General features: G+C 40.1%; 1 protein-coding gene across 1 annotated transcript; it reads right to left on the bottom strand.

Moving 5' to 3' along the window:
- Positions 1–429: 429 nt before the first annotated feature.
- Positions 430–14907, bottom strand: LOC119691285. Its single transcript, XM_038108479.2, has 5 exons — positions 14678–14907; positions 7512–7708; positions 3718–3823; positions 2594–2768; positions 430–1779 (listed from the first exon to the last, which is right to left on the bottom strand). Exons 2-5 carry the CDS (start codon positions 7693–7695, stop codon positions 1678–1680), a joined length of 567 nt encoding a protein of 188 aa, XP_037964407.2. The 5' UTR covers positions 7696–7708; positions 14678–14907; the 3' UTR covers positions 430–1677.
- Positions 14908–19283: the final 4376 nt, after the last annotated feature.

Here is a 19283-nt window from a genome sequence, read left to right as displayed (position 1 = left end):
TTGACGGCTTCAATCAAAGGCGCAGGAATCCCCAATTTCGCGTTTATATTGGTAGTTAGAAGGTAACGGGGTTGGTATGTGATAACTGTTCGACTGTTCGTTGGTCTATGGCAATAGTAGAACAGAAAATGCTGCGGGATGAAAAAGAGTCGATGTTATTAATCGAGATGTTCTCGTTCGGTTAAAGATCCTTTTGTTATACTTTTCATATATAAGCTGTTATTTCTTGAGGTATTTTTCGAGTACAGCAGACAGTTTGTCAGCTGGCGACCGCGCTGACACCGACAGTTATTACAGTTTGATAACAGTCGATAGGCACATTCCGCAAAAATGGCGATGTAAGCCAATTTGCCAGATGGGCCCAGTGGGGCTATGAGACCGACACCAATTTCCGAAGTACGTAATAAGAAGTTATAAAAAAACAAATACTTACATCAACATAATAATTTAATCTTTTAATAAATTACAATAAATCTATGATTGTGAAATTACAACGACAAATAAATTAAAAACTTATTCATAATTCGATGAAGCCACATAATATACTTATGATATTAATATTAATAGAAAGGTGTGCATTGAAGGGCAGAACTACAAAAGGGCTTTGAGTAACTTCAGTGATTACAATCTCTTCAGAGAGTAGGTATCTAGCTACGTAGGCAGGTAGGTGGGTACTACATACGGAGAATCGAACGATTACATATCGCAACGATTTACTGAGATGTGGACATTTATTACATTGATACATTCTTCAATAACATTAACGACATCACATTGACAAGTTTCATCTATTCAGTAGGTAATAAATCTATATTCAATACACTTAAATACAATCTTTTGCTTTTCTTTTAATCTAAGTGCTACCTACGATTCTAAATGCTTGGTCACTGGGGAGCCTCCAAAACCTTTACCTCTTTATGAAAATGTCTGACAGTAGCTAGAGGCTGATTATAAATCGCGTTGCTTTGACTTATTTGTACATTGATTGTTTAGATTATGCACACTCTCGCTCGAACGCCTACATAGAATTACAACATTTTCATTTCGTAATAGAAGGTTCTCGTTTTAATTTTATTTCGCCGATATGATATTGAACACTTTGAAGACCCATCTATCCCATACAACACCTAAGTATTTTTTACAAATATAAATAAGCCGTTATAAACTTTCGATAATCCAACAGTATCTATTTTTTCAGCTGTGTGTGTGACCCATTTCCACTTGCCCTGGGCGCGCCCCGCGCCTGCAGGGACGACTGAAAGCCCTCTACGTACTACACGCCGCCGACAGCTACTTGACCTATCGTGTACTACATATTCAAATACGTCTATCCATCTATATGATATTTTTGTAAGCGTAGGCGTGTCGGGCCGAAGCCATTTATTTAAGGTCCATCATTTACACGAGTCACTTGTCACTTAACGGGAACCATGAGTCAGCACTGTTCGATTGACTCTCGAACTGAGGTCACGTCGGTAGTCCATCGCTAGATTGTGTTTAGAATCGCAGGGGTATGTCGAGGAAGAGCTTCATCCGCTCGCCGATGTCGGCGACGACGTGCTCCTCCAGGCGGGGCTAGCTGTCGTCGGCGGCGGGGTCGTCGTCCTCGTCGAGCGGCTGGCTGGTGAGCGCGGCCCACAGCGGCGAGCGCGCACCCACCGCCGCCGAGCCGCGCCGCTAGCTGCCGCCCCCCAGCGCCCCCGCCAGCGCGGCCCCGCCGCCGCCGCCCCCGCCCCCGCACAGCAGCGCACCCACCTCGCGGTCCGGCGTCGTCTCCACCTGACACAGACAACCGCTCACATCATCATCACAAATATTGTAGAGACCAAATACATGCTTACATTTTATTTCTCACACTCACTGTGCGGGTTTAGCGTGATCTGGGATATACTCGAACATGTACAAAGGTCTCAAATCCCAGCAGGACAATACCCATATAAAATGCGCACGACCCTATTAGCAATACACGCAGCCTTCCAGTGGCTACACAGGCCTACCGACCGATGTAACCTTTTACATTTTTGAACACCTAAATATACAATGGAGAGTCACTGACCCACTTTTACAAATTAAATGAAGATGACGGTATGTTAGGGCCACACGCTCCGTGTCATACAATTAATTCAATGTCAACCAGGTAATTTGTCTAGACCGAGCCTTTGTAACTTCTAATGAACATACTCGTGTATCGCACACCTACTAATGAATTGCAAGTTACAATAGGCAATTTATTTAAATTGGAATTTGTTTCGTATTTTAAGGAGCGTCTTCTCTCAATTGATAAATCATGGTCATGCTTTAGTGGTTTCGCTATGACCGACTAACCTATTAGGCCTATATAAGCAAGTAAGCAGTCTCTTGGCGAGTATGGTCAGCTCAACATTAATTATTCTCATACTTACCAGTGATATACATCAGCTGGTGGCATACCTGCTACTTCTCAGCCACTCTCCTTATGTATATGGTTCTTGGGTTTTAATATGTAAGATATATCAGCTGTCCGATAGTTCCGATACCCATATTACAGGCTCCGACTAGCTTGGGATCGGATGGTCACTGGAGATGTCCGCACATATTATCCATTTGCAAGTACCTGCGAGAGCGTGGTCTGCTCGGGGTCGGAGCGCTCCTCCAGCACAGTGTCCAGCTCGGCGGCGCGCGGGGGCCGCACCAGGCTCACGGCGCGCAGCCGCGCCTTCACCGGGGACAGGCGCACCACGGACAGCTCCCCGCGGTCCAGCTCGCAGTTGCGCCGCCGGGCGCGCTCCCTGTAGAAGGGCATACGTTCAGACAGTGGTAACAGGTTGCTAATGACATTCGACCTAATGCTATTTATATTTACCGATGACGCTGAAGTAACTTTTTGCCCCAGACTAGACTGAATGGGGCGACTTAAAGGTATGCTCGTTTTAGGTTTGAGCAAAAAGCTCCTTCAGTAAAGGCGTTTACATTCGGTAAAAGGACCAGCTGTATCAACCAAAGTCTTAAGTAATATCGATGGACTTAATGAGATATATCAGACCGGTGGTGGTGCACGAAAGGAGCCTTCTCAGTGACATATCATCGGTTCTATAGGTATACATCCGGCGCACCCTGTTCAGTCGCTGACCAGAAGAAGAAGACTATCCTCCCCCTTTAGTATTCGTTGCGTATTTTAATCCTTGGCGCGGGAGTTTTTCTTAATCCCGTGTAATTGCAATTAGCTAAATAGAGTAATCTAGTTTTATAACAAGAAAGTGGGAAAGCGGAGACGTTTACTACGAGGAGTTTTCTCAGTATTTTTATACCACTTATTTATTTTAATTACATTCTCTCAGAGTTTCTCGGTTAAGTGGACTTGGAGGGATACATTAATACATAGTGTAGAAGCGTTTGTTCGGTAAAGATCAAATTATCGTCCTTTGTGTTGCACTACGGTCATAATAATGAAATTATTATCGTCAATATTTCAATACCCAACTATGTATGTAGGCACCTAATGCAAGGAATGTACTGTTGGTCGTTTACATATTTTTTATGGACATTTGTTTCATTACTAAAATACTTAACATTAAAATAAATAAAATTGGGCGCACCATGACCGAGAGACAGCGACTGAAAACTGATCTAACTGGGTAATCCTGACCACGGTGACAAACCCTAGTTCAGCTCCAGTATTTGTCACCAACACGATAACAAGAAGACTTATTGAGTACTTATTAAATAAACATGTTAGACCTGGCGAGCTTGGCGCGGCGGCGCAGGCAGCAGATGACGGTGAGCGCCAGCAGCGGGAACCCGAAGATGCACGACACTATCGGCACCACGATCGACTCCGGCGACACTGCAACAAACACACGTATTCATCATCGAAGTAAATACATATAACATGTAGGGACAGTTAGCGTAATGACTCATCCCCTGCGCTAACAGTTTGATCCTGAGTGGAAAATAGATGAATCAAAAATTATCGACACATACCAACCAGCTATTCTTATGTCAACGCCTATTACCTATCTTAAAATGAAAGCGCTGAGTTTATACATACACATCGCCTTTTCTGTTTTATTTATATGTATAGGTATGTATAAGACCGACTACCTCTACAGACTAACTTAAACGTTTTTCCGGGTTCAAGATTTTTGTTGTTCGTTTGCAAAGTTGCTGAATAGCAGTTGTTGTTCATGATTCATTCATGAAGCACTTTGTCGTATTTTGGAACAGGCCTGCTGCTGTGTATCGCATTGTTTCTGTTATACTCAGAGCATGTAGGTAGGTTGGTGGGAGCGGGATTGTTCCTACATGTAGTTTCCAATGATAGTAAAGGGACGCCCGAAATGGCCGTCGGCTGTTATTGGAAAATTCGGAATAAGAGAGTTCCTTGTATCGGAGGTCGTAGAGAGATTTTTTCACAAAAGGGTTAAGTGATTTCATGTTCCTTTATGTTTATGTGGGTTTTTATATGTTTCGCGAAGAAGACAGACCGTTTGTCTTTATTGTATCCGGCTTTAAGGAAATCTATTTTCAGCTTTGTTCATAGAGATTGGATCGTATTTCAGACATGACAAGGGAAGATGGAGTATAAGTAATCGGTTTTCTAGATGTCCCTGAGGCGCATTAGTTATGTGTGTTCATTAATGTACTCTAGGTTCTTCTGCATACCAGGAGGAGAGTGATATGTATATACTGACTTAAAATGTAAGTCAGTACATAATATATTAAGTAAGTACTTAAAATTATTTTAAAATATGTGTACTTATGTTAAAAAGTCCCGTTTTTTCCAGTTCAAAGATTTAACAATGTTAATATTAAAATAATAAAGTAAACAAGTTTAAACATATTGTTTAGGTTACAAAGGGCGAATTTACCTCTTATAGCGATCTCTTCAAGAATAGAATATGTGAAAAATATTATGAATCACTTAGCCATCCGACTTTTTTGCAAACTAACGATTGCTAATTATAAAATAAAGACAGTTTTACGCAGCTTTTCTTCTTAACTCGTCCCTTGGGCAAAGTTATAATGGCTCTACTATCTGACAGGCAAAAGATAAACGAGGAAGGACGGGTGAAATTAATGAATTGTTTCACAAAAACAAATAGTAAAGTGCTATTTAAATTACGAGCTTGAGGAAAGACCATTTTCCCTGTTGCCCATTAATTTCCTAGGATTAGCAGTGTAAGTCCTCCTCTGAAGGTACTAAACAGCTAAATGTAAATGTTTAGAAGAGAGCGAAATTATTATTTTAAACGACACAATTTATTTCAAAAAATTGGTGCTTAGCAACCTACAAATATCTTCAAAGTGAAAGATAGACTTTCAAACGACGGGTACCGTGTCGAATATTGTGACAATGTAGTCAAAAGCTACATGTACAGTGAGGTGGTGTGATTCTGAACCATTAAACTTACAACTCCTATAACTACCTAATACTAAATATACTTTTGGGTTACCCTGAAAAATATAATCTAGTAGTACTTACGTAATAGTACCGATACAAAGTACCTAATCCATACTATTGAAATCTCACAATAACCCCTACTATCGACGTATTGACGATGGTTAACTATCGACAGGCCACACTACCTACCAATACCAAAACCTAATAATGTCACGTTGCCACACTTTATAAACACAAAGTGGAGGCTGAGCGCCGCCGCCGCCGCCGTCACGAGCTCACGGGGTTCACTCTAGATTACGAAAAACGAAGTTTCAGAGCCGCGTTGCGCTAACCACGACTCTATGCAAGGCAGGGCTCGTTCGTTAGTTTTTTGTCAAGCTAGTGTAGCCCTCCACGACCCGGGGAACTTCGAATACTTGCGCTCACTGGGCCGGGTAGTTGCGTTTGGCATGCACTTGCTTCCACCATATACAATGTTCCATCCAACTAGATTTTCGACGAAAACTGCATGTTAGAAAGTTTTAGATTAACTCTAAGTCTTTGAAGTTTGTCTACAATTTCATATTTTCTGTGGTATTTTGAGTGCTTACGACTCTAATCCCCAAAGGGGTAGTGAGAGGTCACTCAAGGGAGCCAGCGATAGAACGATGCTGATGTAGCAGGTTTAGTACTAAGATTGGGTTTGTCTTGGATGTCCCCTTAAAATGGTCGGGTTTACGGTGTTACCCACATTTGGTAGATATGTGTTAATCAAGTAAGGTAGGTCCGACATTAATTAACCTGTGCCTACCTCACAAGGAAGTACATGCAATGTATGAATGTGCCTCTGGGTAGGTATTAAGTATACTTATAGATATTAATAAAAATTTACAAAAGAAAAATAAAATAAAATGTAGAGCTCGATGTTTTAATAATTACCTAGTTATTCTTCCTTTGAACTTGACTCGCTTTAGTTTAATTTCCTAGCTTCGTGAAATAGAAAAAGAAATCTTCCCCGGCGGCTCCTGCCAGTGTTGCGAACGTTGCAGTCACAGCCATTCCCACCTAATAGCTAAACTTAGCCAGCCATCCTTTCCTTGCATTAAATTAACAGCTTTAGCCACTTCCCTATTCGGTACATTTCGCGTCGAACGAAAGCAAACCTAACAAAAAGGAAATTAAACCCTAACACGTAGACGAAAGTGAATGAAATAAATCAGTTTTCTTTGGTTGGTCCTATGTGTGAGAGCTGGAGGGCCATTGTACACAGTGGACACGGCCGCTACTGTACCGCTAATTGCTTTTTCCACTCGCATGAGTGGAATTTTAAACTGGACTTTAGGATTCGCTATTTCGACACCGCGCACCGGTGTAATGAAATGAGCTTTACATTTGAGTGGGTATTAGGCATGTGTTTGTTTTGAAATCAATCTACAGAGAGCTTTGATACTGTACCTATTCATATTTATTATCTGTCCCAAAGATTGTTGGTATTTAATTCGTTGGTAAAATCCCTCTGATCCGCTGGATCGATGCGGCGATCTTACACAGGTAGCAAGGTAGTGGTAGTAGCTGGATGAGGAAGGCCGAGGACAGGGTGTTATTGTGGTGTTCCTTGGAAGAAGCCTATGTCCATCAGTGAAAGAATATATACGAGGTGATGATGATGAAGGTTTATCTATTTAATAATATTACCCATACATATATATGTGCCTAGCTGGTAAACGTGAGAGTTCTCAGTTCGTCGGTAAGTAGAAAAGTTTTCCAGCTCAGTATGTGTTTGCCGGTGTCGGATCGGAATTAATGTCTTCCTGCAGCTCGCTCCCCGCCGCCACCGCCGCCGCTGCACTAACACTTCAACATTTTAAAGTAATCTTTAGTTCAGCTCTCTCTGTGTTTCTACTCGTATCTGCAGTTAGTTGGTCTGGGTAGGTGCATTTTATAGTCGAAATCGTAGCTCTTTCAGCACATATTGTTGGTGCCGGTGTTAGTCCCTGGCTCCCCCAAGCCTAGCACTCATTTCACCCGAAAGGTGGCTGGTAATTATTGCATGCGGAAAGATATAGATAGCATCCAGTGGCGTGTTTTTTGAGAGGCCTATGTCTGTCTGATGATGATGATGATGATGATGAGTCACTTCTAGCATACTGACCTGTAGGGTATATGACGATGGGTGTGGGTCTCTTGCCGTTGGCCGGGGGCCCGGCGATGGTGGCGGCGGTGGGGGGCGCGGCGGTGGCGGCGGCGGCGGGCGCGTCGGGGGCTCTTGAGGCCGCCCGCCCGTGCCGCACGCGCTCCATCACGCCCAGGGCCAGCTTCGGGGCTGACCGAGCCATGTTGGTGATCTTACTGCAACAAGGAATTGATGACTATCAGTTCGAATCGACGTCTGGTGAACGAGCACTCGCGTGTAGAGTCCGCGCCACCACTAAACACTTGCGGAAAAGCCGGAAGCAAAATATAAAAGTGCGTGAAGTGCTGCGTCTATCGGACTTCAGTGATGACGGCGGCGGCGTGGTTACTAACAGAAGTTGAAAAGTTTGTAAAGTTGTGTTCATATTCAGTAATGTATCCCATTTGTTTTTGAAGGCTGTGTTTACGACGAATATAATTTGTATTGTAATAAAAAAAATAGTTCAATAGATTCATACTAGAAAACGATAAAATAAATAGGCAAATTAAATAAGTATAATCAGGGAAAAGAAATCAGTTAATCATTACTTTTAGTAGTTTTAACCACCAACTAAGAGCAGTTAGCTGGTCTTTCCGTAAAAACAACAAAACGCTTTTAACTTAGGAGTAAGACTTTATCTAAGATAATGGGTTTGAAAGAAAACAAAGCTTTGTCGATTTTACGTTCAGAAAGTTTTGTGAAATCGAAATCCAGCTTCTGTGGTTAAAAATACATCTACTTATGGACAAAGGAGCTTTCTGTTGTTAATTCATGTTTGTATGTACCTACCTATGTATTTTTTTTCTTTTTACCTGATGACTGTTGAAAAATTTTTTTCCACCTACAACTTATTGAGTCCCCTTTCGGCTTAGTATTCCATTTTAACAACAACCTGTATCATGCACATTTGCAGCTCACACCGAGCAGCCTACAAGTTTGTAAGTCCTTGATGTACCTTGAATTGACAATAATACTCGTACACCATTCAGTGTAGAGAGAACAAGAGAATTATTACATACCTACATATTATGTTAAAATTCTCACGAAATATGTATTTCAACAAAACTCGACAACCTTAAAGCTTTATTCCGCCAGAAACATGCAAATAAAAAATAATCCGCAAAACGTAATCTGCTCAGTTTGTGGAATGAAAATTTGGAAACATCTTATTGTATTGTGTTATTTTATGTTATTAGATGCAAAAATGTGTGAATATTTTAAGCTCGAGCACAAACAAGGTTGTTGAACACCAGTACCTACCTAAGTATAATCTCATTCATGAATTCGAGTTTTGCAATCACATTCCTCTATCACGAGTAGAATTATTGTTACGATTAGTAGGTCGTAGGTACTACGGACTTAATGTCAGACTACGAGTTTCGCTACCTCGACATTTCGGAATATAGCTAGCCTATCAGTGTATTGCTTAACTGCTTAAGTTAAGTATTAAATTGTGTGTATGTCCCTGCCTGCAGTCACTTCCAAAACTGAGGGGCAATTAGAATCAGCTCTAATTGGGGTGCACGACTGCATGAAAGGAGCAACCTCCTCTAATCATCTGTTCCATACACTGTTCTGGGTAGTCAGCGACTGTCGCTACTCTGACTAGCCAATCATGTCACCCGGTTGACAAACACTAGTTTTTGTAGCTCTTATATTTTTCACCGACGCGATCAAAAGTTTCTATCATCAGTAGGTTTTGCCTTGATTTATTGATTATTGGTGCTACATTTCACAAGCAGAAACAGTAGTGGTCCGTTTAAACAATTGTATAGCCTTAGAACTTACGGAACGGTAGTTTCGAGTTTTGTTAGGCAAGAGTCAAGACTCAAGACTCAAGACCAATGTTAATTAAACGCTTAGGTAAATACAATTTCAGTTTAGCTACTAGTGTTGACCCAGCCTAGGGGTTACATACTGTAATTATTATTATTAGGTTACTAGCTGATTTCCACGAGCTCCACTATGCCTTTTAATATACTACACTACTGAATTCTTTGGTTAATTTGATTTACGCAAATGTTTAAAATCCTGAAACTTCGATTAGGTACTTACCTGAAAGGTTGAAAGACTAAAAGTTAAAATAACTGTATAGTTAAGTAGGCACATTTGTAAAACCACCAATAGGTAACCGAAAACTGTGTGGTTACAAAATAGATGCTCTAGGTATTTTTCTGTTTACTTTGGCATTGGAATCAAGAGTGCTCACTAAATAAAAATAGACCAATGGTATGAGTTCATATTGGTTATAAGTTTGAGTTATGAATACGGGCCAATCTATATCCTGATTCCTGTGCTTCTTATATTATATTTAAACTATATTTTCAGCGATCACTCTGAATCGCAACCTGATTACCAGAGTGATTTAATAATTGCTTCATCAGCGGTGGATATTGAATTGCTATCAATATCATGTATACTGTACCTACCTATACCAGCATGGATTGTACATGGAGTATGAGTTGGGTTCATGTTGGTTTACACGATATTTTATTTGAAATGGAAAATATTCAATATGTGAGTTTGTAGGTTGATGTGTCGGCATGAGGGTACGAGTATGAGCCGTGGTGTGGCGGAAGCTCCCAGACGTTTCCTGCCTCGCGGAAAAATGTTCGCAACACCCGCCCCCCGGCAGCTCATGATGCTTTATGCGAATACGATCGCTTCTCTGATCGCTCCAAAGTGAATTTCACTTTAGACGGCTTTTATTGAAAAACTTTAGCGCGATTTTTCAAATATCTGCCTACAAAGGGTGGGGAAAGGAGGCATATTTGGTCTTTCTGTTTTATTCAAGAGCCATTAAAGTGCGCCGTTTCGGATTTGCGTCAGGGTCGATTTTTGAAAATGTTGTGTAGAGCAGGGTTACTCTTGAACTGGTCCAAGGTTGTGCTGGTTTTGAATGTTGCGAAACCAGTGGACGAATATCCTCGCAACTCTCAGTGGGTCACACGCCCATGGACATCACGGCTGAACAATGTCAGCGCAATCTATTGACAAATCGTTAAAATGACCACGATTGACTAAAGCAAGGGTAATTATATGCTTGCTAATTAATTTGAGTGCAGAACTTAAATAATCAGGTAAGAATCAAATAACGCTGCCGACATAATTATAATTGGGCTATGTTGGATGAGTAATGAGTTTCCATTCCTTCACTATACACTTGACTACTATAGTTGTTAGTTAAAATTGCAAAATAAATGCAATAGAGGCCTACATACTGTACATACTCCTATTATTATAAACATCTAACGTCATTCGATTTGAATATAAGCACTTGGCGTAGTGGCGACCGAATGGCGTAGTGTTTAGTGACCCTGACTACTGAGCCGATGGTCCCGGGTTCGATTCCCGGCTGGGGCAGATATTTGTTTAAACCATGGATGCACAGACCGCGGCCCGCGGGCCGCATGCGGCCCGCCGATCGAATACTGGTGGCCCGCCGACAGCAAGAATAATTGTCGTACATTCAAATAATATTTACTAAATTCTAAAAAAATATGTTCGAAAAGTACTCAATCACACGCAAATCAAACAGTTCCTTGATGACATCGAAAGCGAATATAGAGATTTATTGTACCTATTATACAAATATATACTCTAAGTATTATACAGAAATAAGGTGGCTAAGTCGTGAATTGACACTGGAACGATTTCTTAATTTAATAAGTAGAAGAAATTATAATTTTTGCTTTTCCAAAGGGATTCCAGGAACTTTAAAATCCTGATCAATGCAGTAAAAAAATGACAAAATTCAAAACGACCAAGATTTACGCAACAACTTCAACGAAAGAAAATAGCTTAGCTTACCGCTGCATTGATGAAAATACATACAAAGAGTTGCGTATAAACTCTGCTCTGAAATTTTTACCTATATATGTGAACATACCTTTTCATTACTAAATCGACAAAAATCGAAACCGCCTTGCAAACGAATGTTTGGAAGCAGTTTTACATGTAAATTTCAGCCAAATAAATAAAAAAACGATTGTGTTTAGTGCCACGCTTCAAAATAAATCAATTCTTTTTCAATTTGAACATCATTACCAATTCTTTATTATCTTTAATTAGCTATACTTCTGGCGGCCCGCCATCAGTTCATAATTTGTCCGAGTGGCCCCTAGTCTTGATAAGTCTGTACATCCCTGAACTGTGCATTTAAACTTTAAACACAGATATTTGTCCTCGGGTCTTGGATGTGCCCGTAAAATGGCAATAGGCCCGCTCCCTATTACATTGGGACTAACATGACACTCCGGCGAAAAGTGGGTGCAGCAATGCACCTCTGCCTACCCCGCAAGGGAGTACATTAGTACAAGGCGTGAGTGCGTGTTTTTTTTTAAACTAGTTTTGATTATAAATATTTGAGGGACACCTATCTACTTAGCTGACTTTACCTTTCGATTAAAGCTTACTTATTCACTGACCGACATTTGAACTCGTTTCACGGCCATGGTCTGTTGTCCACATTTATCGAATTTAATTATATTCACAGCCTTGTATTGTGTCATTGGATGTTTTACCAAAGTCTTCCAATTCTACAATGAACCGATAATCTAAATCAGTAGTGTGCCTACATGTAAGTACCTATAAAAAACGAACTAGTCACCAACACCTGTTTATTCTGTATGAAAATTACACGCAAATAACTACAAATTAAACAAGAGATCAGGTTTACCTGCTGCCGAAATGTTCGCCTATAAAATGTAATAACTCTTCCTGTTTTACGCCGCCTTGAAATACTTGTGAAAACCATTACATTGTTTATTAACCAGTTTACGGCAGATTCCGGAAACCTTTCTGGTTGAAAATTTAATATCCCCCTCCGAAAATGTACACTGATGTACTGGGAATTCTTACCTATATACTCAGGTGTAGCACTTAATAACCTACATATTATATATAGGGCCACCCTATAAAGCATAAGTACATAAATGATATACTGAACGTTATCAAGCTCGTGTTAAAGGTAATGTGCCATGTAAAATGTGGCGCTGACGGTGCCCGCCATTATTGGATACGATGAGAACATAATCGTTAACTGCCAAGTAACAGCTCCTTTATAAAACGTATGAATATGAATCTTTTAAAATATTAAAGCCTTAATAAAGCAAGCACGTTTGTTCACCGTTTTATGATAGCTATTCCCGGATAAATTATGAATTAGGTATAATTTGCTTGAACAGACTCAGAAGCTGAAATAGGCCTGTTGAAACCGTGTAGTGAGGATATATACGGAGGTAAAGAAAGATAAGGGTTCCGCTCATCTGGCATAATCTTTATTGACCAAAACTCATTTCGCATAACTCGTATGGTCTAAACTTTTTTGGCCGAACCATCACTTTGCCAAGACTTATGTGGCATAAGGCTCGTTTCGTCTAAAACTCTTTAGGCACAATCTTTAAACACCTAAGTTTCGTTTGCTCAAATTTATGTTCGTCTATACCTATGTATAATCTTGTTTCTCCTAATGTTATTTTAATAAATAATATATTAAGTATGTAGTAAATGTACAAATTGTGGTATTTTTCTCCTACATCCCGAAAATCACGATATTGTATGATCAATAAATCGAAAGTTAACGACCAATATAATTATTACAAACCCCATGAGATCGAAACATAAAAATAGGTGCGACGACGAGCAAAGCGAGGAGGAGCGTGTTAGGTGCACATGTTCATCAAAACCAAAGCGGAGCGCAGCGAAGCGGAGCGGAGCGTTTTCCAAACAGCGGAAACAATACAAGGCACCAGTTTGCGCTATGTAGGGAGACGCTCCGTCAAAGTTAAAGCCAAACGAATATTATTACTTTGTATAAACCTATGCCATAGCATTATTAGGCTATTCAAGATTTGGCCATACCATTATTAGGCTAAACAATGTTATGCGAAATAACTTTTTACTAAACGAGATTTATGCCATACGATTTTCGGCGTAACGAGACTTTGACCAAACGTTACTATGCAATACGAGATTAGGCAAAAAAAACTTATGCCAAAAAAGGTAGAACCGAAAGATAAATTCTTTTCTTTCAATTATTTCAATTAAATATAGATACCTACCGGTACGTAGCTACTTAAATAGTAATATGATGAAATTGTACATATTAATATGTTTTTTATCGTAAACATATACCTTGGCCATTGTTTCCTTAGCTTGTTTTATATAAAACTATTTGAAAACCCCATTCGATGTTTAATTGTATAGGCTGCTGCGTTAGTTGGGCAAAACGCCTACGTGACAGCAGTCACAAAAACTGACCTAGTAGGAGGCGCTTTTGACCTCATGTGATCTGATACAAGACCACTCCTAGTACGACCCACGTGTTACGAAATTAAATAATTTGCATATTTTATTAGCCAAAACATAAACAGATCTTCATCTGAACATCTTTAAGCAATTTCATTCCATTACGATTAAATGTTGACATTCTTTGGGTAAACTTTTTTAATATTTGGTGGAGCATCCAAGAGAAATGAGGATTTATGATCATCATAATCCATGATGACATGCGATTTTTCGTCCATCATCAGAAATAATGAAAACAATATTTTTCAGACTGACACAGCCCATTGTTCCCCTAAGTCATATTTAATTCATTTTATTAGATTCTGGCGCCAAATTCTATTCAGTGTTTCAGGTGTCTGTACTCTGTTAGGTAAGTATAAGTACTAAGGTACATGATAATAAACGCGTAGAGGAATACAATTAATTATTATTTACGTAACTATATAAAATGCAACTGCGTAATTGTAATAATAACGCACCTATGTCCGATGATAATCAGTAATTAAGGTTGCGGGCCGGGGAAGCGATGCGATTGGTCAAGTGCGGCATGGGATGGGAGCCATGAAGGGACCGAAAAAGCGGTGAGGTACCAAGCAGCGGGCAGTTAGTCCAATACAGGAGTAATAATGATTGTAAGTATCATGTTAAGAGCAGTAAGTTAATTCTTAATTTTTTCACAACATTCAGTAGGTAAGTATTATAAACTTATTATAAAGCCTACATATATTCGTATTGTTATTCTACATGCAATTCAATATGAAACTTGTACATATACAAAAACAAACAAAGGTAGTATTTAAATTGAATTGCAGTATCCTCTCTGACAATAGGTAGCCCCGGAGACCGCAGGCACTCACCTGCAGGCCGCTCTCAGCGCCGCTCGCTCCCGCAGGCATCCGGGACACACTGATTCATAACACTTTTAAAAATAGAACGCTACCGTTTCCTACCGAATTCGTATTCCGATTCGAGATTTTTAATCGCTCCTGCGTACGTGACTCGACCGCGCGACCGCTCCCGCCGGCTACCCTCGCCGTACTAAACCTACCCTGGAACGGCCAGGGGAAAATTCGTTCAATGCATTCGTTCAGCGACCCGGGACAAATTAGTGTTTCAAGTTTGCGCTGAAGCGAGAAGCCAACTGCACCAATGTGGAATCTGATTTCGGTCAGAAGTATTTATGTTTACTTGTTGTTGGTCGCGGTTGAGGGAAGAATTTCGTTTTAGACAGTGATACACTGAAAGAAGATGTTAAAAGTACTTTCTCATTTACTATTTATTGCATTTTCCGGTTTCTAAAATACTTCGTAAAGGTACTGTCCCCACCGGTTTCAAAAATATTGCAAGTTATAGAGTAGTTATTGCAATTATGCTAAAAACACAGCTGTCAACTTTTTAAGGTTACATTTATTCTCGCCGGTATTTTCAGGTTTTTCAGTGCAGTCTATTCTAATCTGCATGGCCCCATTTGCTCCCTTTCACATTTCTCATCAAAGAGATTCGAAATGTGCGAAATGTTGTAGCTACAAATATCTGTGAGCCGTTGACGACAAACCTAATGCTGTAGAAGTCATTATCACGGTACATTAGTCCCTCCCTGCCTCCTCGATGTGATTCCGATACTCCAACAAAAACGATTAAAGGGAATGGACCACGATTACCCGCCGTAAGGGCTTAAATTAACTTTCAGAGCGAAAGGCAACTTTTAAGCTCATAAGCTCGTTAATGTTTGACAAATGACATAGATGTTCGCAGATTAGAACGTTATTACGACGAACCCCTTTCATTGGTGAAGTTTGAATTGAACTGGATTCATTGTTGGAAATGTAAAGCTTGGATCTTCAATAAGGCTTCTTAATGAAATTCCGTATAAATAAGCTTTTATATATGAAGGTAAGATTTACAAATTCGTAGGATAATTATCCTACGTTAATTAATTAAGTAGGTACTCGTATAGAATTTTATTGTTTTATTGTGAAACGAAAGTGATGATACATGATTATAAAAATAAAAATAAAAACGCACTCACGCCTTGTACTAATGTACTCCCTTGCGGGGTAGGCAGAGGTGCATTGCTGCACCCACTTTTCGCCAGAGTGTTATGTTAGTCCCAATGTAATATGGGGCAAGCCTATTGCCATTTTACGGGCACATCCAAGACCCGAGAACAAATATCTGTGTTTAAACAAATATCTGCCCCAGCCGGGAATCGAACCTGGAACCATCGGCTCAGTAGTCAGGGTCACTAACCACTGCGCCATTCGGTCGACCGAATGACGTAGTGGTTAGTGACATGATTATAATATAGGGATAAACTGATAAGCAAGTACCTTTTTGTCTATACTCAAAAGTCAGAAAAAGACCAATGTTAGCTGTCTTCAGAAGCTCCGAAAAGTAAATGAATATTTTTTATTGTACATTTTCCAGCAAAAAAATATTGCTCTACACACATTTGTTTGTTTCAGAGATATGGAAGTTCTCTAACTTAAACACAGCTTCCCAAATAAACTTCAAAGGAGGCATAGAGAACTCTCAATACTCAATACTCAATCTTTTATTGCATCCATAAGTAAATTTTACAGGTGTTAAATACATTAAATTAAGAACTTACTAAGTTACTCTAGCTTAAAAGCTCTTGACAAAAGGGAATGAAATAGTTTTTAGGCTTCGTTCAGACATGCGGGAATCGCACGTTTACGAATCGCGCGGTTTTATACCGCCCTTTCATTAACCGCGCGGGTATGTCTGAACGAATACTTAATAACTCATACAAATAAAACCCGCGCGATTCCCATGCGAATCTGAAATCGCGCGGTTTCTGCCATATCTGAACTAGCGCTTAATCTAGAGCGACCCCTTTGTACTTTATGTAAGTACTGTAATCTTTCGATGTAGGTACTTATTATTTATTTTAGTTGATAAGCAACAGAAAGTTTAATTCTGTAAATATTTGGTTACAATTAATAATTAGAAATTACAAGCAACTGAAATATTAGATCTATAATTTTTATTTATAGCGTTTTTTTTACAGTTACAGAATTTTAATCTATTTCTTGAAATACTTACTCAGTTCCTGCTGGCTTCTGCTCTCTAGTACCCTTGCAAGTAAATGCATTTAGTTGTGTTCTGTGCTGTGGGCTCGCTAGACTGCACTAAGTGAAGTGAGTGTGTGAGGATTTATGTAACTCTGCGTCCTTCCGAGAGCCGACAGGCATGATTGATACAACTAGGTACGTCATAAATAAAGCTTTTGTCCCAACAATTTGAAATATATTAGCAGGGCCACACGCCTGATAAATTTTATAGATGTTCATAACAGGAAATGAAATATTTGCCTACTAAATATGTCTCGTGTTTATACCCCAGTGGTACAGAGGGCCTTCACGAGAGTGCGCCACGCCGTCCGGTCCTCAGCAACCGCTCTGGCCTCCGTCCAGCTCAGGCCTTGCGCTCGCAGCTGGCCGTCCACTGTGCGCCGCCATGTGTGCACGGGACGACCGCGTCTCCGATGGCCTCCTAGCGGTTTCCACTCGAAAGCGATGCTTGCCATGTTATCGGCTCCCCTTCTTATAGTGTGACCGATCCATTTCCATTTTCGCAATGCGATTTCTTGCTCTATGGGCGACTGTTTGCACACTTTCCACAGGTCAGCGTTGCAGATTGTGTTCGGCCAGAAGAAATTGACATTACGTGATAAAATAAACCGTTGCTTGATTGAAAGTTTGTTTGCGCATTGTGAATGTGGCGCTAATCTCGCTACGGACGGTCGAGTGGAGTTCGAGCGAGAGTCGGTGCGCGGTGCTAGACTCCATTATTTATTCATTGAAGTGAATTTACGCCGTGCTTGGAACTCCGTTATTTGCAAACTTTAAAAATGTGCGAAAATTTGACTATTTAATATACTATTTAGTATACTAGGGAAAATGATTGGGTATTATTATAATAAGGCGAAGGCAACAGTATAGTAGGGCTTTTTGATTCTCTAAATACCGGTCTAATAGGTCATTTAGATTCTCATACCATGAAAACTACCCTATTACGTGAAAGATAAATTGATAATAGATAAGTTTAAGTATTATGTACGTACACAGTAACTAAACAGATCGACATTACGATGTTAACTTTATGACTTGTGATACTGAGGGCCCTTGTGTTTTGACTATCACGAGTAGAGAACTCAAATAACTCGCTATCAATAACGCCAACCTTGATTTCACGATAAATGCCTTTAAGGGTGCTTTTCCACCAGAGATGTGCTATGCTTCGATGCTATGGATGCGTTTGATATCCACCAATCATATTATTGGTTAATCATAGCTTAGCACTGGTGGAAACGGATTCAACTAAGATATGTTTTTTGTATGGAATGATGCGTGCTATGGATGTGTGCTATGGATGCGTGCTATGGATATGTGCTATGGACCATCGCGAGTGGTGTAGCTATGGCGCCGCCGCCCCCGTCGTTTCCCTACTATCGATACATAGCATAGCTCGAGATGCGCATCTTTCTCGCACAGCTACTTTGCGGCGGCGCATCTTCGTAGCGCATCTTCCTCGCACAGCTACCTAGCGTAGTATTGGTGGAAACGGTCACATATTTTCGTAGCGTAGATATCACATCTTCGCAGCATAGCTGCATAGCACATCTCTGGTGGAAAAGCACCCTAAAGCAGCACTAGGTCAGTAACAATTGACCTGTGGTTTCAAGTGGGTTCACTGATCGATAAACGTTATGAAAAAATATCAACGGTGAGAATGAAAAAAAAATCCCCTAGATTCCCTACCTACTATAAGTACTTAGAAAAGCTTAAGGTTTAAAATTATCTACTTGTTTGTAAAATATAAGTAATTATAATATTGGTATTTCTTATATTGACCATTTTATGTAACATAATAATAGCAAGTAAAAAAACACACAATTACAAGAGTAAAAAGTGCTGGTGTTTGATTTAATTATAGTAAAGTAAGGAAAATTTCCTGTACGTTGTCTGGCCAAGCCTGGGCCGCGATAAACGCGGGGCAATATACGAGATAAGGGTGTATGTGTAATTTATACTGTGCGTTTAGGCCCTGTTTTCCGCTTATTAACCTCATTCACTTCTACCTCTGTGTCGGCTTCTGATTCTTTGAGTAGGTACACTTAATGACTTGCGTTTATTTTCAGGCGTGATTTTATTTTTTTAGCTACTAGGTACTTCGGAAATTTGAGAGGTATTGAAAGCAGCAGATGAAACTCCACTTACATTACGCGGTACTTTCAGCACTTCAGTCATGTTTACGATTACGCGCTCCCAATTTAGAGAATTCTTTGGTACTCGTTGTAATACACTCAAATAGATTAGGGCGTGGTTTAGTGTAGGTGTTGCAGTTGTAGCATTGGGCCGTATTGAGTATTGAGCCGAGCTAGGTACTGTCGGCTCGTCAGGTGTCAGGTCTGTGCGCCGGAAATTAACTTGGCGACAA

Source organism: Plutella xylostella, chromosome 15 (genome assembly GCF_932276165.1).
Source record: "Plutella xylostella chromosome 15, ilPluXylo3.1, whole genome shotgun sequence".
Classification (NCBI taxonomy): Eukaryota; Metazoa; Arthropoda; class Insecta; order Lepidoptera; family Plutellidae; genus Plutella; species Plutella xylostella.
Note: the sequence above shows the minus strand (reverse complement) of the source record. Positions and strands in the feature narration are given on the sequence as shown.

What these genes read in the sequence shown, in the direction of transcription:
- LOC119691285 (XM_038108479.2), bottom strand. Translation starts at nt 7,695, where the DNA reads ATGGCTCGGTCAGCCCCGAAGCTGGCCCTGGGCGTGATGGAGCGCGTG. An exon ending in CGCCGCGCCAAGCTCGCCAG is followed by an intron (nt 2,769 to 3,717) that starts GTCTAACATGTT and finishes GCCCTTCTACAG; the next exon opens with GGAGCGCGCCCGGCGGCGCA. An exon ending in AGCAGACCACGCTCTCGCAG is followed by an intron (nt 1,780 to 2,593) that starts GTACTTGCAAAT and finishes TGTCTGTGTCAG; the next exon opens with GTGGAGACGACGCCGGACCG.